Here is a 20,859-nt window from a genome sequence, read left to right as displayed (position 1 = left end):
ACTGGAAATTCAGACTATCCTTTGAAACTTTTCAACCATTGTTTGAACTATCTGAAATCATCCATCATGCACTTAGGGGACAAATAAGCTCCATTACAAGTACAAATCCTGCATTCAAAATTTCAATTCAGTATTATCTGTTGTGGTTTGGGGGTTTTGTTTGGGCTTATTGTTCCCTTTCTTTGGCCTCCTTGTGTTTTCGTCCTAGTTTCCTCCCTGGTTTTGTGTTGCTGGTCCTGTCTTGTGTTCCCCGGTAAGTTTCTGTTTGTCCTACTTCCTGTTTTATGTTGGTAGTCTGGTTTCCTGTTCTGTCTCGTCTTGCCCAGTTTGACATTTGTCTGTCTGATTGTCCTGCCCTCACCTGATGTCTCACCTGTTCCCTGTTACCACGTTACCTCTTTTTCTTAACCTCTGTGTTCCCATTGTCTAGTGCGTGATCATTTGTCGCGTCCTGCATGACTGAAGCTTGTCTATCTCGCTGTAGCCCTGCCAGTTCTGCCACCTGTGATCCTGTCTGTCTTCCAGCTTTCCCCGTGAGTGGGAATCACGGCGCACCAGTCCTCCCTGACCGTTGCCGCGGACCCCCAGTCGCCATTGACCATTTCTCCAGAGAAGCCTAGACGGTCCGCGCTTCCCGGAGAGCAGCACAGGCACGGGCTGCTCGGGAGTCACTGGCAACCAGTCCCTCGGACCTCCTGCCGGCGCGCAGTCCCTAGGACCCCCTGCAGGCGCCCAGCATCCCGGGCTACCAGCATCCCGGACCCCCAGCCGGCGCCCAGCAGTCCTGACCGGCCAACCGGCCCCCCAGACCCAGACCGGCCGACCGGCCCCCCAGACACTGACCGGCCGACCGGCCCCCCCAACACTGACCGGCCGACCGGCCCCCACGACCCTGACCGGCCGACCGGCCACCTTGACCGCCTGGCACTCAGTGGCCTTGGCCCCTGGCCAACGTTCTTGGCCCTCAGCCGGCGGTCGACGTACCTGACCCCCAGCCGGCATCCGGGCCACGGCCCCCCCTGGGCACTGGCTTTGGGGTCCCTCTGGTCTCAGTTCCGGGGGTCCCCTGGGACCCAGTACCCCCAGATCTAGTCCCTCGGCTTCCTTCGGTCCTGGTCCCCGGGGCTCCCTTTGGGGTGTCCTTGGTCCCAGGTCCTCAGGAACCACAGTCCCCCATATTTTAGGTTCCCTTGGTCTTAGCTTCCCTGGTCTTGTGTCTCTTCCGGTCTCTGTGTTTGTCCCCGTCACTGTCTGTTCCTGTCCCTGTCTCGTGCCTGTTCGTGTCCCTGTCCACGTGCTCATCCCTGTGCCCTTGTCTGTCCCCTTGCTTGTCTCGGTCCCTGTGTCTGTCGCTGTCCCGGTGTTTGTATCTGTCCCTGTCACCGTCCCGGTCCCTGTCACCATTCCCGTCCCTGTCTTCCTCCCTATCCCTGCGTCCTCCCCATCTAAATTTGTTCCAAAACCCGACCCGTCTATAATTACGTCATCTCCGTCCGTCCCGTCTCAGTTTGTTCCATCTGTAGCCACGCCTGTCCGGTCTACCCCTACGCCTGTCCCATCCGCGTTCCACCCTGTCCCGTCCGAGTCGGTCGTGCCCCTCCGCGGGCTTCCTCGTGTGCCCCTCCGCATGCTTTCTCGTGTTCCCCTCTTCTGGCTTCCTCGTGTGCGCCTCCGTGGGCTTTTTTGTGTGCCCCCTTGTGGGTTCCCTCCGGCATCCCCTCGCGCCTCTTAATGGCTACCCTGTGTCCCTCTTCTGTCCCTGTGACTGTGTCTCCCTCGTTTTGTCTCTTCGTCTCGTCTCCATCCTTCTCGTCCCCTCTCTCTGTCTCCCTCGCTCTGTCCCTTTCTCTCCCTTTTTCTGTCTTGCTCTCTGTGTCTCTCTCTCTCTCTGTGTCCCTTACGCTCTCTCTCTGTTCCCTATCCCTAATCCCTTCTCTATTTCCTCTCCCCTAGTCCCTCGTTCGTCTTCAGCCTAGACCTCCTCGTGCCCTGTCCTGGTGTCCTCCCTCGTGCCTTTTCCTCGTGCCCCCTTTCCTTGTGCCTTCTGCTCGTGTCCTCTTTTCGTGCCCTTTCTTTGTCTCGTCTCTTGTCCTGCCTCCTCTCTTCTCCTATCGCCCCCCCTGTCTCGTCTCGCTACCTCTCCTCTTTCATCTTCTTGTCTCCTTTCTTGTATCCTTCCCCTTTTGTCTTGTCCCCTCGTTCCTCAACACCCCTCACTTATCGAGTATCTTGTGTCTCTCCCTCGTCTTGTCTCCTTCTTCTCATCACGTCTCCCCTCTCCCCTCGTCTCGTCACCACCTTTATCCCCTAACCTCCTTTGTCCCTTCGTCTCCCAGCCTCTTTCGTCTCCTGGCCTCTCTTGTCTCCTGGGTACTGTTGTGGTTTGGTTTTTGTCTGGGCTTAATTTTCCCTTTCTTTGGCCTCCTTGTGTTTTCGTCTTAGTTTCCTCTTGCTGATCCTGTCTCGTGTTCCCTGGTAAGTTTCTGTTTGTCCTACTTCCTGTTTTATGTTGGTAGTCCTGTTTCCTGTTCTGTCTCATCTTGCCCAGTTTTATGTTTGTCTTTCTGATTGTCCTGCCCCGCCCTAATGTGATTCACCTGATGTCGCACCTGTTCCCTGTTATCTCGTTACCTCTTGTACATAACCTCTGTGTTCCCTTTGTCTAGTGCTTGATCGTTTGTCGCGTCCTGCATGACTGAAGCTCGTCTATCTCGCCGTAGCCCTGCCAGTTTTGCCACCTGTGATCCTGTCTGTCTTCCAGCTTTCCCCGTGAGTTTCCCTTGTGTTTTTTGTTTCCCGTTTGGACTTTCGCCCTTTCCTGTGTTGGCGTTTGGATTTATGTTGGATTCCTCCTGTTTGCTCCTGAGTTTGTTGGATTTAAGACTCCGCATTTGGGTCCTCCTTCCGCACCCCACAACAATCATCTACAGAAATTACTTCAAGAATAAAAAGTAAAGTAAGTCACATCAGCTCACATCAGTGTTAAATTGTCATATATCATATATCATCATGCATTATGATTACATTTACGTTCATGTATGCTGAGCAGCATTTCACTGCTGTAGTTGATCATGATGGAGCTCATTTTAACTAGGCCTACTTTTTAGGCTACAATTGATTGGTTTAAATTATAGCCGTGCATCATATTTCATTAACTGATCATGTTGTTTGTGAGTAAAAAAGTAACAAAATAACCAGAAATGCAGAAACAAATTATAAACACAGTGAAGTAAAAAATACTAAATTCTGCTCTGAAATGTAGTGGATTAGAAATGTAAAGTGGCAAAAAAAGGAACCTCTATCTTAAAATTGTATTCAAGTACAGTACCACCTAAGTAAAAGTAGGTCTATGTAGTTAATGGATTTGGGGTGACTACTGTTTTATGAAGACAAGGAGAAGTTCTGAAAAACGTGAATAGTATATATTGTAAGTAATTATCCAGCCACTTCAGGTAGAAGTGTAAATGACCCTGTCACATTCATACCATCAGAAGGAAAAAGTCAAAAGTGTGTAAGAAATTGCATTCATCAGTATACTTTACTTAGAAAAGCTGCAGTGTGACCCACAAGGGCATAGCACACAATTCTGGGTCCTGTAGAAAGGTATTTTTTATGGGCTGCAGGCACAGCTATTCATTCTAGCATCTTTTTGTGCCCTCCTCACATGAGGGCCCTTGGTACTTAATCCCCTTTTTCCCCCCAGATCGATACCCCTGGTGACCCATGACGGAGTTGTGTTTACAGAGACAATGTTGCCCAGCCCAAGAGCAAATGTTCCTGTTGATTTTTATTAATATCCAATCTACCAAACATTGAAATACCCAATAACTTTCACAAAAGATTTCATGTTTCACAAGGGGCCTCACAAGTAGCGGTGCAACTTTGGAAGATGCGAGACGTGGTGGTGGATGGAGTGGATTTTTATTGCTATATAAGTACACATACAGTGTCTTTTAATAAAACACTTTCAAGTCAATGGGATTTACAGGAGTTGACTGAAAAAAATTGACTGAAAGTATAAATGAGAATCAGGTGTAGCAGGAGAAATGCTGATCGAGACATATCACTGACAATGAAATCAGTCTGGACTTGTTCCTCTTATTGATTTTGCCCTGGAAAGCAAATATTTGAACATGATGCTTGAGTGAATTTATCCAACAATGAAAGGGAATAAGTAAAACTGTAGCATTATGCAACCATACTCAAGGCTTTATATTACACAATATTATATATAATTATATTATTATTATGTATAGTATGTCAGCAGGTGTAAATGGACACATGTATCAAAGTATAACAGTCTTTGATCACGAATATCTAAATGCTTAGAAAAGCACATTACACAACATTTTATTTGCACGGTTGAATGTCCATTGCTTGCCCAAAGTAGATGTTCCACAAAATGCCCTTTAAGCTGAATGATTACACACTATGTAACCATGATACTCACCCTACCATGACTAAAATCTTTATTTTCACCCTTGTCCACTGAGAGTAAAACAATACTGAGTAGACATACTATAAACTTGTTTCCAATCTTTTATGTCCTATGAGTAATTTTAGTGACATATAATATACTTGAAATTGACATTCGATCAGCAATAAAACTAACAATCTACTTCCAGTAAATGCTGGATTCCATGCATTCTCAGTTGCCTGTAGAGTCTAGTGTCTGAACACGCTAAAACAAACTATGAAGTATTTTATTTAATGTAATGTTAATGTTAAACAAATGCTGAATTGTATGCACTGCTGCTGACAATAAAATAGAACAAAAGTGTGTGTTATTGTTTCTCATGTATTCCAGTTGCCAACTTCTCCTGACATTCCTTTGCCCTCAGAACTGCTTTAATTCTTCATTGCATAGATTCAACAAGGTGTTGAAAACAATCCTCAGAGATTTTGGTCCATACTGACATGATAGCACCATGTAGTTGCTAGAGATTTTTTGGCTGAACACCCATAATGAGAGCCTCTGCTTGCACCGCACCCCATAGGTGCTCTATTGGAATCTGGTGACAGTGGAGGCCATTTGATTACAGTGAACTCATTGTCATGTTCTAGAAACCAGTTTGAGATGATTTGAGCTTTGTGACATGGTGTGTTATCCTGCTGGAAGTAGCTAATAAAGGATGCTTTAAAGTGCTCATGTTATGCTCATTTTCAGGTTCATAATTGTATTTAGAGGTTGTACCAGAATATGTTTACGTGGTTTAATTTAAATAAACATATTTTTGTTGTAGTTTACATTGCTGCAGCTCCTCTTTTCCCCCTGTGTGTTGGGCTCTCTGTTTTAGTGACCGAGTGAGGCATCATGCTGCTATTCCATCTTTGTTAGGAGTTGCACATGCGCAGTACCTCGGTAACTAGGACAACTAGCCATTAAAAAGCAGAGTATGAGGGCGTGCCACGCAAGCAGCTAGGCGAGCATTATAACGTGTGTTACAAAGTGACGCATGTTCATCACAGAAGGAAAGGTTGGACTACAAAAGAGCTGTTTGGAGCAGTTTGTGAACAGTGTTTTCTGTTGGAGATGGTAAGCCCTTTTGGGGGGGACTTTGAGCTTTTTCACTTTGTAAACCTATTGCAAGCACAAAACAGATATATAAAGGAAAGGGAAAAAGCATAGTACATACATACATACATAATACCCTACACCATTACACCAGCACCACCCTGAACCATTGACACAAGGCAAGATGGATCCATGATTTGTTCTTTGCACCAAATTCTGACCCTACCATCTGAATGTCACAGCAGAAATCAAGACTCATTTTTTATCTATTATTACATTATGACTATTATAAACTCAGTTTTCCGTGTGGTCTTCTGCTGCTGTGGCCCATCTGCGTCAAGGTTCCAAGTGTTGTGCGTTCAGAGATGCTCTTCTGCCTACATTGGTTGTAACAAGTGGTCATTTGAGTTACTATTGCCTTTCTATCAGCTTGAACCAGTCTGGCCATGCTCCTCTGACCACTGTAATCAACTAAAACTAATGCTCACTCTCCTTTTGAAACCATTCTCAGTAAACCTTAGAGAAAGTTATGCATGAAACACCTAGTAGACGATCTGCAGAATTTCAAACCAAGCATCAGAATGGGGAAGAAAGGCGATTTGAAAAGTGACTTTGGCATGGTTGTTTGTGACTAATGGGCTGGTTCGGTCAGAAAAAGAAAAAATATCCAGTGAACAGCAGTTCTCTAGGGTCACAAAGCTCAAATCATCTCAAACTGGAACAAACAATGAGTTCACAGTATCTCAAATAGAGCATCTTTGGGGTGTGGTGGAATGGGAGAGTCACATTATGGATGTACAGCTGACAAATCTGCAGCCACTGCGTGATGCTACCATGTCAATATGGACTGAATATGTCCAGCATCTTGTTAAATCTATGAGACATCAATTTAAGGCAGTTCTGAAGGGAAAAAGGGGGCCAACCTGGTACTAGCAAGGTGTACCTAATAAAGTGGCCAGTGGGAGTATACTCCCCCTCAGCCAGCATTCACCTGTTTACCCAGATTGTCTGTGTTGCTTTACATTTCCCTCCCAGTTTTTGATCATACTTCCTGTGTGTGAGATGTGTTTGCTTCCCTTGGCCAATGGTTTTGTCTGCTGCCTTTACAGAATTATTGTTCTTTGACTGATTAAAGATTCTTTCATTATCTGCCTGGTGAGTCAGGATTTGAGTCTTAAACCTGTGCCTGCTTCCTCAACCCCCACATATTATGATTACTGTGCCTTCGTCAATCAGTGCTGACACTTCACTAAGCAGCATTACTGTAATGACACCTCTTGACAACACTGCCGGCAACTCAATAGCATTACTATCCTGTAATTGCTGCACAAGTTGATATATAGTATATATTCTGTTCAAATGTGCTGGATTTCTGTTGGAGGCGCCAGACAAAAAATAAAAAAGATATATACGGAATACAAATGAGTCTAAAAACACAAGATAATCTAATGATCTATGTGGTAGATACTTGTTGCAGTAAACATGCATTTGGATATGCAGGGATATTAGACAATAATTTGTGATATTTGTTTTGATTTTGCGTCCTAAAATACCTCTGGGACTCTTATGACTGACGGGGACTACAGTCCACAAAGCCTTCCTGACTTTGCTAAATCAGAGCAGATAAGCTTACTATCAGTGATTGTTCTCTTGAAACATGCAGAGCAGGGGGTTAACAATGCATTATAGATTGGACAATACACAAAAACACTCTTTCAGTCTGTGACACAATTACATTTTTTCCTGCTAAGCTCTGCTTGTAGGCTCTGGTACATCATTAAAGCAACTGCCACTTCAGATGTACATGAAATCTTGTAAAAATAATAAAAAGCAAAGTGTTACCAAGGGTAGGGGTTGTGTATTTTGCACTTGACAAAAAAATTAAAGTTGAGTACAAGTGAAGGATTGAGCGGTGACATAATGCTCAGCCGGTGATGATTCATACCCACACATGATGATAACACTCTTGAATCAGCACCTTTTGAAAATTTCTAGAAAAACATATCTGGCTGGTGGATCAGGAAACAAAGACACTGCTGGTCCCAGTTGTTTATGATAAACGATGTCACCTTTGCAGAGGTGGAAGAAGTGCTCAGATACTTTGCTTCAGTAAAAGCACCAATACCACAAAGTAAAAATACCCCATTACAATACTCCTATAACAAAAAGTACAGAATATTATCAGCAAAATGTAAAGTATCAAAAATGAGTAAATATATATAAATATAAGTAATTGTTCTTCAGAAAAATAGAATGCAGTAAAATCTGATTTATTGCTATATTGCAATATTTTAATATGAATGCATCAAGGCATTTTACTGTTGTAGCTGGTGGATGTGGAGTTATTTGTTAGGACTTAATCAACAGTTTAATTTGGTTCTCAACCTGGGGCTTAGGCCTCCTTCAATCAGGTATGACCCCTAATTACCGCTCAGGGGTTGTAAGATAAATGTTGGGGTATGAAATATGAAAAACCCCAAATTCTGCCAAACAAATTTGCATTCAGTTTTTCTTTGAAATAAATAATGAAGCACTATAGCTCTTTGGGCCTTATTCAGCTACTATAATTATAAAAAATCTAAATAACAATATTAGACGTTTATGGGTCTTTCTTTGGTAGAAAAACTCAGAGACAGTTTTTTTATGAAGGGTCTTAATTTTAAAAAAAGCTTGGGAATCAATGGTTTAATCTCTAATAAAGCATTATTTCCTAAACTTATCAAATGCTTTTTTAAAGTAAAATCCTTATCTGAAAAGTAGCTTGTAGCTATAGCTGTCAAGTAAATCTTGAGGAGTAAAGAGTATTTTTTTCCCTTCTGAAATGTGGAGTAGAAGTATTAAATAGCATAAAATGGAATTGCTAAACTTGAATACAATACCTCAAATGCTTACTTAAGTGCAGTATGCACCTATGTAGGTTAAATCTTGAGAGGAGGGTGACATTCATTGAGCTTATCAGGTCTTTAATTGTTTGATCACAGTGCAAAGGGGATCCTATTTTATATATAGTTACATCCAGCAGTTTTTTGCAGGATGGGAAGGACTGCCAACTCATTTTACTGGGCCAATCTGGTGATTCAAATCTTCCATCTGCTAACATTTCTTTCAACTTCAGGTTCCTGTCTTCTGCATATATTGCAGGTGCTCCAGTGACATATGTATGCACTGTCATAAAGTTGCAGAACTCACAAGAGACAGATTAAAACAAGAATGGTCCAAATCGATGCAGCAGAGGCCAAAAAAAACTGGATCCTACATTTCCCATAACGCAATAGCATATTTCAGAAGTCCCTTGGCTCTTAAATGCCCACTTCTTTCAAACTCTACACCTCTAGTTTGTAACACAGACTGTCCGTCAAAGAAAATAATGGCTTCATTAGTGGAAAGCAATAATGACTCTTTGTGACAAGTAAACTGAACTTTATATGTAAAATTGGTGGAGTGCCCCTTTAAACTCAGCTCCAAGAAGGGTCACTGATCACACATTAACTATAATTGATTTCTTTCTGAAAACTAGTTGACAGGTCCATAGAAGACTGGGGTCAACACACTTCTTATGCAATAGACAAACCCTCAAACAAGGGTTGTGCTGAGAGGGCCCTGTCGTGAAGCACGGAAGAATAAATATAGGTTTCAAGTGAAATAAATGCAGTTTATCCCTGTTAAGTGAAAACATTTAACCTCCTCAAAATACAACTTTTGCAGGACATTTGATCATCTTGCTTTTGTAGCTTGTTAGTATTTTCCCAGCTGGGTTATTAAATGTTTTGATGACCTGCAAGCTCAAAAGACAGCAAACAAGCATCACATGTAAACTATCCAAAGCAATGTTGATAGTTTACTGATTTAAAAGATGACTTTTTGACCTGTGATCTTGTTGATTCCAGATGCCGTTGTGCAAAGAAAACCTACAACCTCGGGTGTTCTGGATTTGCTGATCAGCATTACTAGCACATTTGTTTCTCAAGTTAAGGGGGAAAAGGGTTCAGTACTTTATTCAGTGCTGCCCTTTGCCAGCACGTTTCCCCTCATTCTCCTTTTGCTTCTTACACACACAAAAAAACGGTGTTGAAGGAATGCCCTTCACGTACTGTAGTATCCAAACACCAAAGGGAGTGACATAGAGCCCTCATCTGTTTGTACAGCTGAAAGTCCTTTTCTTTCACCTCTGACCGTTGCCCTGTACACTGTTGAGTTGTTCAGTCGGGGCCTTCAAAGGGAAATAAAAAATAATAAGAAAAAGATTTTTGAAAATTTCTTCTTAATTCTTTTAAACGCTTGACACTAAATATGATCTACAGTATAAATCACAGTGACATTCTGTGACAAAAGAGACGGGGAACTGACTGTTTCTAAGTAACGAATAGCACTGGTCACATTTTCCTATTTTTCAAATTGTAGATTTTCAAGATTTATTTAATTATTGTCACTGTTATTTACAGTTAGAACCCTGCATATATTCATTATGTCCAAAACGCAACACTTCAACAAATGCTTTAAAGGACCCGTGATCTTCTGTAATCAGAAATGATTTTTTTTTACCACATAGCTTATTCTGATATCAGTAAACTAATATGGCAGCGCACATCACCTCCATTCTTTTAGGATTGAAGTGCTCGGTAAAAAAAAAAACTTTGAAAGTCCCATAATATGCTCATTTTCGGGTTAATACTAGAACATGTTTTCATGCTTTTTTGTTTATGCTTTATGCTACATGATTTTTCTCATACGGTCCGTCTGAAAATACCTATGTTCACCCTCTGTCTGAAACGCTCCATTTTATCGCCGATCTCTTTAAGCCCAAGTCGGCTGTGATTGGTTAGCATTCCTGGGTCCAACACACCTGCAGAGACTCCAGACCATCATGCAGCTGGGGAATGACTGTAACAGTCGGTTCTTTCTACCTATATATAAAGTCCTGGCCGCTTGTTGAAAGACGGGCTGTGTACATTTCTCTGTGGATTGAGTGTTTGATATTTTTACATTATTTATATAGCATCTTGATCTGCTTTATAATAAAAAAAAGAAAGAAATTGAAGTCTCACTTTTTACAATAAAGGACCATTCAAAATTAGAACAAAAGTTGAATAGAAAAGGAAAACAGCTCCTCTCCAGGACAAACTGCAACAACTTGAAGTTTTCAACAACAAACATTAACATCTTTTCTTTTGTCACCCAAAAACAGGATGAAAAAAAATTCTGTCTTCATTTCCTATTTCATAAAACATTTGTGAAGCTCATTCAAATGTTTTTTAAACCTAAATTATTTAGACTGGCTAGTGGTCTTCTTCTTCACCTTATTTATTGAAGGCATGTTGATATTTAAGGCACATTATTGCCACCAACTGTCCACATTGGAGCTAATTAAAGCCCACATGGTGCATTATTAAAAAGCTACAGTATATATAACTATAAGCAGGAGTTCCAGACACTACAGATCCTATCACAAATTGCCAGTTTGTCGAGGGATTGGTTGGTACTCTGAGGTGGTTCTCTCAGCCTTATACTGCTGTTGTTCTCCGTTTAATTTACTAAACACTGTCAGTCTTTGTTTTAGGCCTAAATAACAAATCCCTGGCTAGCAACTAACAAGATATCATACAAACATAATTTGATTAAATCAAGGTTAGCTAGGTGCATACTGAAACTAGTTATCAAAACAGAATAGAACACATCTGCTTTCTAAGTTGTTGTAGTTGATTCTCATAAGTTTTTGCTTTTTTGTTTTTATTACATGTCTTTCTAGATTTGTTTTGGTATTGGTTTGGGTTTGGACCTATGACATTCGTCTCATCACATGCCTGTGTAGTTCATTTAAAATGTGACAAAAGACCAAGCAGAATCTCTCTTGGTTTTGGTGGTTATATTTCAACATCAGCATATTTTCTTGGCAGCATATAAAAAAAGAAAGGAAACATTGACTACAGCTAAATATCAGTCTCTCTAAGCCATCTCTGTACAGTGTAGGTCCGACTGATGAGATGTACCACCCTTCATTCATTCCCTTCTGTATCAAAAGTTGAAATCCAAAAACAATCTCTAATTAACCAATAGAAACTTGAGTAAAAATGTGTAGATCAACCCAAATCCTCTCAGATCTACACAAGTGTGTCACAGATGTCCGACACATTTTCTTGACTAGCAATTTCCGAAACCATTTCTCTTAGTGCCCCTGCCTTCCAAATAATTACAATTGTTCAATTAACGATCGTGTGAGGGACCAACTTTGGGTCAAAATAAACAAGAATGAGTCTCCCCAGGTAGAGAAAACAAGAGCAAGAAAATAAACTCTGACATTTAACATCCTTTCTGGGAGGTAAAAGTATTTTTGTACAAGTCCCTGGTGCCTCATCATCAATCAGTGATCCATTATTTAGGCTTTGTTTTTATTGAATATGAGCTATTGTTTTTATATATATATATATTCTATCCAGATGTGCCTCAGTGTTCAGAACTCAATGAAGCCTGCATCAGAAAAGAATATATAGCATTAAAAAATTAAAGAGTGTCGGCATTTTTAACACCTTACTGGCCAACTGTATCGCACTACAAAGGGTTAGGGCTGTCAGTAGAGATGTCAGTATTCAGACTCGTGGAGCGGCGGGGACTGTGGTCCATCCACAAAGAGTTGTCTTGGCAAAAATGGGGCCCAATTCCAGGAGAAGAGAAGGTTATATGATCAAGGCCAGTGACATCGTCCCAGATCAGTGGTGAAAGGGTGAGGTCTAGCAGAGAGATACAGACAAGCAAAAGTGAGCTTGTCTGACAAGGCTAGTTCCTCTCCTGAACAAATACAGTCTCCTGTGGACAAAGCCCCGCCTCCTGCAGCGTGATGTCATAGTCCAAGTGGGCAAGCTTCCTTCTGGGAAAGTTGGTGACGAGTTCAAAGCGTTCATTTGGGTAGCCTTTGGATTGGACGTGTCTTACCAGGGCCTTGACGAGAAAGAGTAAAATACCAGAGGTGAGACATTGTAAGCAACAATCAGTATTTGTGTAATAATATGAACTTTTTTGAAATGCTGCCATTTAGTTTACTCAAAGCAATAGTTTGACATTTTGGGAAATACGCTTAGTCGTTGCCAGGAGTTAGACGACATGACAGATACAACTTCCACATCTGTACAATAAATATGAAGCCAGAACCAGCAGCCAGGTAGCTTTGCTTACCTGGAGCCAACCTAGCTCTGTCCAAAGTTAATAAATCCACTTATCAGCACAGATGAAGCTCATTACTAAACACATTGTACTGTACCTCATTTGTATCATCTGTACAAAAAAAACAAAGGCTAAAAATTACAATTTGCTGTTTCCTATAGAGTTCTGTGCCAGACTTATTTCTTGGCAAGCAGCACCTTCCTGGAGTCTGGCAAATACAATTCTGTTTGCATCCAGTTTTATGTAAAGCTTATATCCTCTTGGCTCCAGACCCATAATAAATCCACATTTATATGTTTTTTCTGTAAAAACGCATATCTTTTGCTACCTTTACGCCTCGTTTCCACACTACTCCGGCATTTCCAAGCCCCTAAACTAAGACATTTGGAATCACTGCTGATCCTGTTTGAAAACTCAATGACAACGATGGTGTACACGAGTCAGTCCTAACAGTTTGCTAGGTAGGCTTACATACCTATCTGTAACCGTTCCACCTTGCCGCCCGCCCAGGCAAATAAATTCCTGGTATTAGGTTTCATCATTTTCTCTCCGAAGTGCTTCTGTATTTTTAACCTTTACATCCATAATAACTGCAGATCAACATTAGACAATCTGCTTTCTGTTTGCACGTGCATGCCCAGTGTATGCGAATTGTCATGTGATATGTGTTATCAGATGTGTTTATATGGACAGAGATCATTTTCGTATACAGTGTGGACAGAGACCGCTTTTGTTTCGAAGTGCTGGTCAAAAATGAAAACGTAGTAGTGTGGATGCAGCCTGTACAGACTCTCAGCTACAAATCTCAGAAGCGTATTTCCAAAAATGTATGAACTATTTCTTTAAAATAGTATTGTAGTGTGTTCTCACCAAAAGTTTTGCTTTAGAAGACAAGGAAATTTGCTCTCTCTGTCCATCAGGGTAACGGAGCATCAACCTGGCTTTGGGACCTGTGTAAAAGAAAAAGAAAAAAAACATGGGGTAAATATCCTAATACCTTAACCATCATCATAACTGTTTGAGGTTTAGAATGACGCGTTGACGTACCATTGTCGTCAGGACAGTCTACATCACAGATTTTGGTGGTGCTAGTCCTGGAAGGTCCAGCGCTTTCGTCCGCTGGGGGACAGTGGTTACCTGCAGAATCTGCGTCAGGCTGAGGATGACGAGGAACAGCAGCTGACGGCTCCAGGTGGTTCTTTTTGCTCTCCTCTTTTTTATGACTGTGGTTGTTTTCTTTGTATGGAGACTTTCTGTGGGAAGAAGTGGAACTATCGGGGTGTAGACGCTGCTGAACCGCAGTGGCCGGAGTGTGTTTGCTGGTAAAACTTCTCTCTTCGCGGGGTGCTGGCATTTCGCTGTCTGAGCCATCAACAGATATGGGACCCTCGCTATCAGAGAAAGGCTCTGCATCGGATTCCTCATCTGATCGGGGGGAATCAGGGGCCTCGGGGGCATTCGAGGACTCGTAGTGGGTCTCCTGTAGGGAAGCTCGTATCGCTGCCTCCAGCTGGCTGTCTTCACTGGCATCAATTAGACTCTCCTAGAACAAAAAACAGAGTGTGCAACTGTAGAAAAATCAAAAGAGGTGGGTAAAATAACACAAAACTTTGTATTCCTTATTACAATAGCCATGGCTGTATTGGCCAATACTGATGATAATGTGACTATCTTTGGGGGTGACTAACGGTGCTGTTAGAGTATAAGACGCATGCACATTTTGAGATACTGTCATCAGTAATAAGAGATTGATGACCAGCAGATAGTTCAGTGTAAATAAGTTCACAAAAATGTAATATTTTACATGTTATTCAGCCTTTAGGAGTTCTATCATGATATCATATAATAACCAAAAAAAAGAGTCCCGGAGAGAGAGAAAGAGAGAGAGAGAGAGAGTGAGAGAAAAGAACTCTTATTAGAGCAGAAAAAAAGAATGAGAATTAGAAGCGACACATGAGATGAGAGACCCACAGAGCGAGCTCGTTTGGCAGGGGGTGCGTGGCAGGATGGCCCATCGAGCTGGCCGTGCTCTGCCAGGAAGCCAGTAGTCTGCTCCAAAAACGACGCCACATCCAGCTGATTCCATTCCACCATTTTTTGACCTGAAGTGAAAATGTTTTGAACACCACAGGTCAATAGCAAAATCAATTATAGAGCATTTAAGCAGCAACAGTAGATGTGTTCAGCTTCAGCTGCATTGATTTAGAACTACTTTACCAATGTAAATAGCGAGGGCGAGAGATCTGCTCATCGTAGTGTTTATATTTAATCATTAATCTTTATTAGGTGCAAAAAAGGATTGTTAACTTGTATTGATCTCAACACTTCATCTCGTGCTCAGTCACGCACCATTATTCAAGGATGTTGTATAATGCTGCTTTAAAATGACTTCTCCTAATGCTGTTGTGTTTTTTTTTTAAATAGTGAATGAATAGATGAATGAATGAGAGTTACACCCCAAACATCAGCAGATATATGGTGTCACTGAAGATCAAGCATCTGAACTACTGCAACTAACTTCCCATGAACACTCACCTGTGCGGGGATCCAGGATGGAAATATAGGGAAACTTGTTCAGCTTATAGAACTGGATGTATCTTTGTCCCTCTTCACTATCATGATATACCTGTGATGAAAGAAAACGCACAATACAATTCAGGCTTGAACCATAAACCAGATATACTCAAAGTGAGTGACATTTATGTGAGTATTAGGATAAGATCAGGCTGAATAAGGTCAAGCTGTTTGCAAGACTTTTTCTACAGTAAAAGGAGAAACAGGTACTACAACATAATTGTGTACTTAAAAAAACATTTGCACTGTAAATGCACTGCTTTATGTTTCTTGCTTACTGTTGCTTTACTGCCAATGGTTTCCATTTTTGCATCACTGACTAAATGAATTTCTCAACTGAATAATGAAATTCAAATCGACCTTCCCCATCAAATGAGTTGCTGGACCCTGGTCTTGTAAAGACCTCAACACAAAGTTTGAACATGAAAGCATCACAGGCCATGTATGAAACAACATACCTGCCAGAATATGAAGTGTTCTCTGATGATGGTCTTCACTGCATCGTTACTCCAAACATCCCTGTTCAGGCATTGGCAGGCAAAGTCCTGAACATTTTGAATGTTGATCATAAGCCACTTGTTCTCAAGTTGTCCACAGTCTTTTGCCTGTAAGCACAGTAGAGGAAATATATGATTTGATTTTTATTATTGGGTCATGCATAAACAGGGTTTTCTGCAGGTTTCACCAAGTAAAATGTGGGATTTTTAAGACATTTTTAAGACCATTATGAATGAAATTCAAGACCTTTATCAACTAAACCCTAAATTCAGTTTTTTAGCCAAGTATCGCTAAACATGAACTTCGCCATAGCCAAAGAATAAAATCAGTTTTATGTCTGTGCTGTTACAATCCAAAAAGCACTTGAGCCAATAATACGAAAGCTGATTGGCTGCAATAAAATGCCTGTCTCATTTGTAGTCGTAATACAGAGAAATTATTTTTGGACTCGCGATAGAAAGAACTACAACACCACGGAAATAAAAGAAATAAGCATAATGAGGTAGCGTTGCGTAGGAAAATTAAGACCAGTTTAAATTATTTAAAACACAGAACACAATACTTGAGCAAATTTAAGACTTTTTAAGGGCTAAAAATTTTGATTTTTAAACTTTAGACCCCGCGGAAACCCTGATAAATAGAATTATTTATAAGAAAACTAAAGAAAGAGTTCCAGAAACCAGAGTAGGAACAGAAACTACTAATAATACTAAACAAATAAACCATCCTGACATTTTCCCCAAGCTTTAGAAACAAAAGATTTTACAAGCATTCAAATTAAACAACAACCATTCCCTTATGTCATCGTCAGTGCACCAACATATTTCTTACATTTCATTTAATACAGATATTCTTAACTCATGATATAAAATAAACTGTGTTTAATTCTCCTAGCATTATTCACACAGCATGTTGTCCTACTGGATGTTTTAAAAGCTGCCAACATCAAGGCCCAGAGGAAGCATTCCTGTTCTCAACTGTGCAACTAAAGACCTTTGACTCCTCAATTAATTTGCTTTAAGATAACGTTCAGTGCCATAATTGTGCTTGATTTAAATATATGTTTGAAATATTGGTTACAAGATATCTTTTAACTGTTTTTCTTCAAAGCGCACAAGTAACTTTCTTTTAGTTGTGTTAATGCTGCCTGATAAATGATTACTATACATACTGGGTATCGTAATTCAGCTTCTTTTAAAACAGAATCAGAAGAAAACTCAGAAAATCAAGATGGATTTAGTCAATTACTGAGAGATGTGATTGTTAAATCGCCCAATCTGGAGGAAGACCAAAAGAACATGTGTGGTTAAGCTACAGCTAGATGACAAATGATTGAATGACAAATGAAAATTCATGAAGTAAATTTGTCTCTTTATGGAGAACAATCATAACCATCTACATTAGTGGTTTGTGATCATGTCATGGAGGGTATGCTGGTTTTCATTTTAAACACTTCCTCAGCTGATTTCACATATACTGCGAGTGCACATCCAACCAGAGAGAGAAAATGTATGCATCACAAATGACAACCTGCACACAACCTACAACCTTCCATACATGGCAGACCTGGTTTCCCACCTTTGATCTACACAGTCACCATCTGAGATTTCACTGAAAGTTCACACAAACTGAATAAAGATCTGTGGTTAAAAGTGTCCGGTGATTGACTCCTCACCGTCTCAAAGCTGCCTTTGTGCATGAGCTCAATGGGAGGACGGAAAAGGTCTGCCAGGGTGCTCAGTTTCTTATCCACTGTTCCACCGTTGCGCAGCTCCTGTTCCTGGCGTACTGGGAAAAGAAAAACATTCATAGTCATTACGGGAAATAAAGACACAGTGGAAAAAGGTTGAGACGGAGAGATAAGGTGACATGTTGTCTTGTTGGTGTTATTACACAGCATTAATCTTTACCAGATCGCTACGGAGCAGATTCTTTAAGATTGAATTTACTCACTTGTTTCTGTTTGAAAATCTCGGAAACCATCAAATATAGATCGAGCAGGTCTTCGTCGCTTTGGCACTGCATGTATAACAAGACACATCATATCACATTAAGCAGATGGCACAGCCAGAAACGACTATTTTGTGTAACATCGGTTTGCATGAGGTCCAATAAGAAAATTACAATACCTCCAAACAATGGTTCAGGTTCCACCAATATGTCCTGCTTCTGAGGAATGGGTGCTCGTACGTCACTGAGACATGAGGCAATATATACAGTATTATTCTGAGAAGCAATGAACTTTGTTATATCAAGCAGCAACAACACAAATCACAGCAGTGCTCCAAACCCCAAATTCTACTCTCAGCTCACTGTTAACTACAACAACCACTCTAAAATAGCAGAGCAAATATGGAGTATTATAATAAATAAAACAATAAAAAAAAGACTCCATCTTTAAGGTAATTAAATGTGGCAGAAAACTGGAAAGACTCAGCATACTCTGAAGGGGGAGCTCTGCTGCTTGAAGCTGCTGAACTGGAGCTGGTGCTGGGCTCCTCTGCAATCCCGCCTCCGTCCAGAAACATGGTCACTGCCATCTCCAGGTTGTTGTTGCATGCTTCCAACATATGTTGTCCTACACTCTCGGTGGCTCCTAAAAGAGCGTTGGACAAAGGCATACTGATGTTGAAAAACATAATAGATAAAAACTCTAATGCACAGGTACATGTGTGTGAAATTTCACACGACTCATGTCAGCCATGGAACAATTTATCTAGGATTGAAAACTACAGATCATCAGTAAAATATGTTTTGTATTGCAATAACCTATTGAATGGACTGTTTATTGAATGTTTATTTTTGCATGTTGAAACATATTTTCTACGCATCAGGTAGCCTATACATTACTGCCAACTTCACTTTTTGTAAAGCATTTCATTGTTTTATAACTTACTTTAACAGGGCTCAAGGATTCAATTCATTTCACTATGTTGTGAATAGAGCCTGAGGAAGGCTTTGACATAGAAATCCGAATTTCAAAGTTTAAAAAAAAATCTGATGATCTATTTGGCAATTTGGTTTTATTATAAATATTTGATATGGACATTGTAGTTTGGTTATTAACGTTCTGACCAAGACAGGTACTTTTCAGAAACTGAACAGCTGAAAAATGAACTTCTCAGGGCTCTCACAAGGACAAACTATGTAATGGGGACAACGCTTCTAAATTACCCTAAATACAGTATATCTTTGTCAATTCTGCACTGCAATTTCTTCTGCACACATCTACAGCAATAATGAATTTGATGTATATGGTAACATTTATATGTGACACACAGTAAAGCATATGCTGGACTACATACAAAACATCAGTGATGTAGTAGTTTGATGTCTGCAGTTCTTCTGTATATCAAATCAATCAATCAAAGGAACTAATCTCATACTAATCATGCATGTTTTAGTCTCTTCACAACATGCGTGTACATGCTAATGAGTATTGTGTTTGCTTTATAAATTTCTGTCTACAAAATAAGACCTTGTTTAGTGTAAATGCAAAATGAAGCTTTACTAACCTAACTATAGGGTCCTATGAAATGCAGTGACAGAGATGCTGTTCACTGTAATGGATTACCAACAAGTCTTTGCCAGTTGACTGCAACACTGTACTGAGATGAATGAAAGCAAAACTGCCTAAAAGTCAATCTATGAAGAAAATGCATCCTGTCTAAACAAAGTTAATTGTATGCTTCAGGAAATAGTAGGCACTGGCAGTGACGTTCATGTAGCTCAAGTTTAGGCTACGTTGTTTTTAGACTACACATAGGCTGCAAAGATACCAGGTTTGTCCTTTTATGTGTTAAGATCATGACTTGACACAACGAATAAAAGTATGGAAATACTCTGCATGTGAGAAAACATAAATCTGAGAGTTAACCTGAGTCTTTTTTACGTGAACAGCGCCGTTTGGCTACACTGATCTTTCCGTGTGTACTGCGCATGTCCGTTTCACTTTCCAAGTCTGGCAGCAGCCCCCGAACTGAGTCTCCTTCTCTTTTCCGTTAAATAACTTAAAACTGGTACACTGCCCATTGTGTCAAGCCCACAAACTATAGAGGACCTCTGACGAGTAGTTGGAGACAGACAGTGAGCTCATCCGAGTGCGGCTAACGTCACAGTCAGAGTGAAGAACACAGTAACACAACGTAAAGCATGGATGATGATGATGAAGAAGGGAAAGCTTGCACAGCCGACGTCCATTCCACATTATCAAACAACATGTAATGGAAAAAGGAGCAGTAAATCAGCTCTAGGCTAGCGAGATAGTCTCTGCAATGAGCACCACAAAGAAAATAGGATATTTTAAAGTGCTTGTGACAGATACTATTCAAAGCGGTTGGGTTTCTGGTCCTTTTTCGGAGTCTTTCACTTGAGTCTAGCAGATAACTGGCTGTGCTTTTTCCCCTCTGCAAAGCATTGACAGCGTAGGGGCCAGGGGAAGACTTAACGTCCGTTTTCTTATCTACGCACTCATTTTGTGGTTTGTTGGACAAGGGACCTATTCCTGTTGGATAACCAAAACCTACTTAATAGATCACGCGTAAAATAAAATGTAATTTTTACCTGTTATTGATGTGAATTGTTGTATTAACCCGTTCACCCCCGGAGCTGAGGTGTCTCCGAGCGCCGCCATCTTACCGCCACAAACAACAACATAAATGTCGCGCATGCGCTACGCCGTCCCTTTTCCCCTGCCTGGCGCGCTGGCCCGCGCAAGCCCCAAACGTCACCAAAGGATTGTGCTGCATTGTGGGTTTTGTTGTTCAGTAAACAAATGGCGAGTTATTAGAATATATATTCATAATTCTTTTTAAGAAATATGTCTATTTCAGAGGTGTTATGCAGTTCTTGTAGGTTCCCCATAGCCTCAAAAGAAATATCCCTTACAAACAAACATTGTTTCCTTTTAAACCATTTTTTTTTGGAGATACAGCATCCATTAACAGACTTTTAATTGTGTTACATTTCCTGGAGCAAAATTATTTTTGGTCTTCTTTGTACTGCAGTCTAAAAGCTTGCTGTATTCAACAAATAAAGTATTAGAATTTTACAATACTGCATTGGACTATACGCCTACCTATCATTTTTATAATTCAGAACTCGGAATTTAGAACAGT

The 20,859-nt window shown here is 40.7% G+C and overlaps 1 protein-coding gene across 1 annotated transcript; it reads right to left on the bottom strand.

The window, feature by feature from the left end:
• Window positions 1–11,361: 11,361 nt before the first annotated feature.
• On the bottom strand, window positions 11,362–20,422 carry ubxn7 (UBX domain protein 7). The gene is made up of 11 exons (XM_032530673.1): window positions 20,306–20,422; window positions 18,185–18,338; window positions 17,872–17,936; window positions 17,696–17,761; window positions 17,418–17,530; window positions 15,703–15,849; window positions 15,206–15,296; window positions 14,642–14,772; window positions 13,718–14,213; window positions 13,541–13,620; window positions 11,362–12,448 (listed from the first exon to the last, which is right to left on the bottom strand). Exons 1-11 carry the CDS (start codon window positions 20,409–20,411, stop codon window positions 12,287–12,289), a joined length of 1,611 nt encoding a protein of 536 aa, XP_032386564.1. The 5' UTR covers window positions 20,412–20,422; the 3' UTR covers window positions 11,362–12,286.
• Window positions 20,423–20,859: the final 437 nt, after the last annotated feature.

This window comes from Etheostoma spectabile, chromosome 12 (assembly GCF_008692095.1).
Source record: "Etheostoma spectabile isolate EspeVRDwgs_2016 chromosome 12, UIUC_Espe_1.0, whole genome shotgun sequence".
NCBI lineage: Eukaryota > Metazoa > Chordata > Actinopteri > Perciformes > Percidae > Etheostoma > Etheostoma spectabile.
Note: the sequence above shows the minus strand (reverse complement) of the source record. Positions and strands in the feature narration are given on the sequence as shown.

Coding starts and splice junctions, on each gene's coding strand:
- ubxn7 (XM_032530673.1), bottom strand. CDS start 20,411: ATGCGCGACATTTATGTTGTTGTTTGTGGCGGTAAGATGGCGGCGCTC. Junction 17,937..18,184: donor AGCAGAGCTCCCCCTTCAGA/GTATGCTGAGTC, acceptor CTCATGTCTCAG/TGACGTACGAGCACCCATTC. Junction 14,773..15,205: donor CATCCTGGATCCCCGCACAG/GTGAGTGTTCAT, acceptor TTTTCACTTCAG/GTCAAAAAATGGTGGAATGG.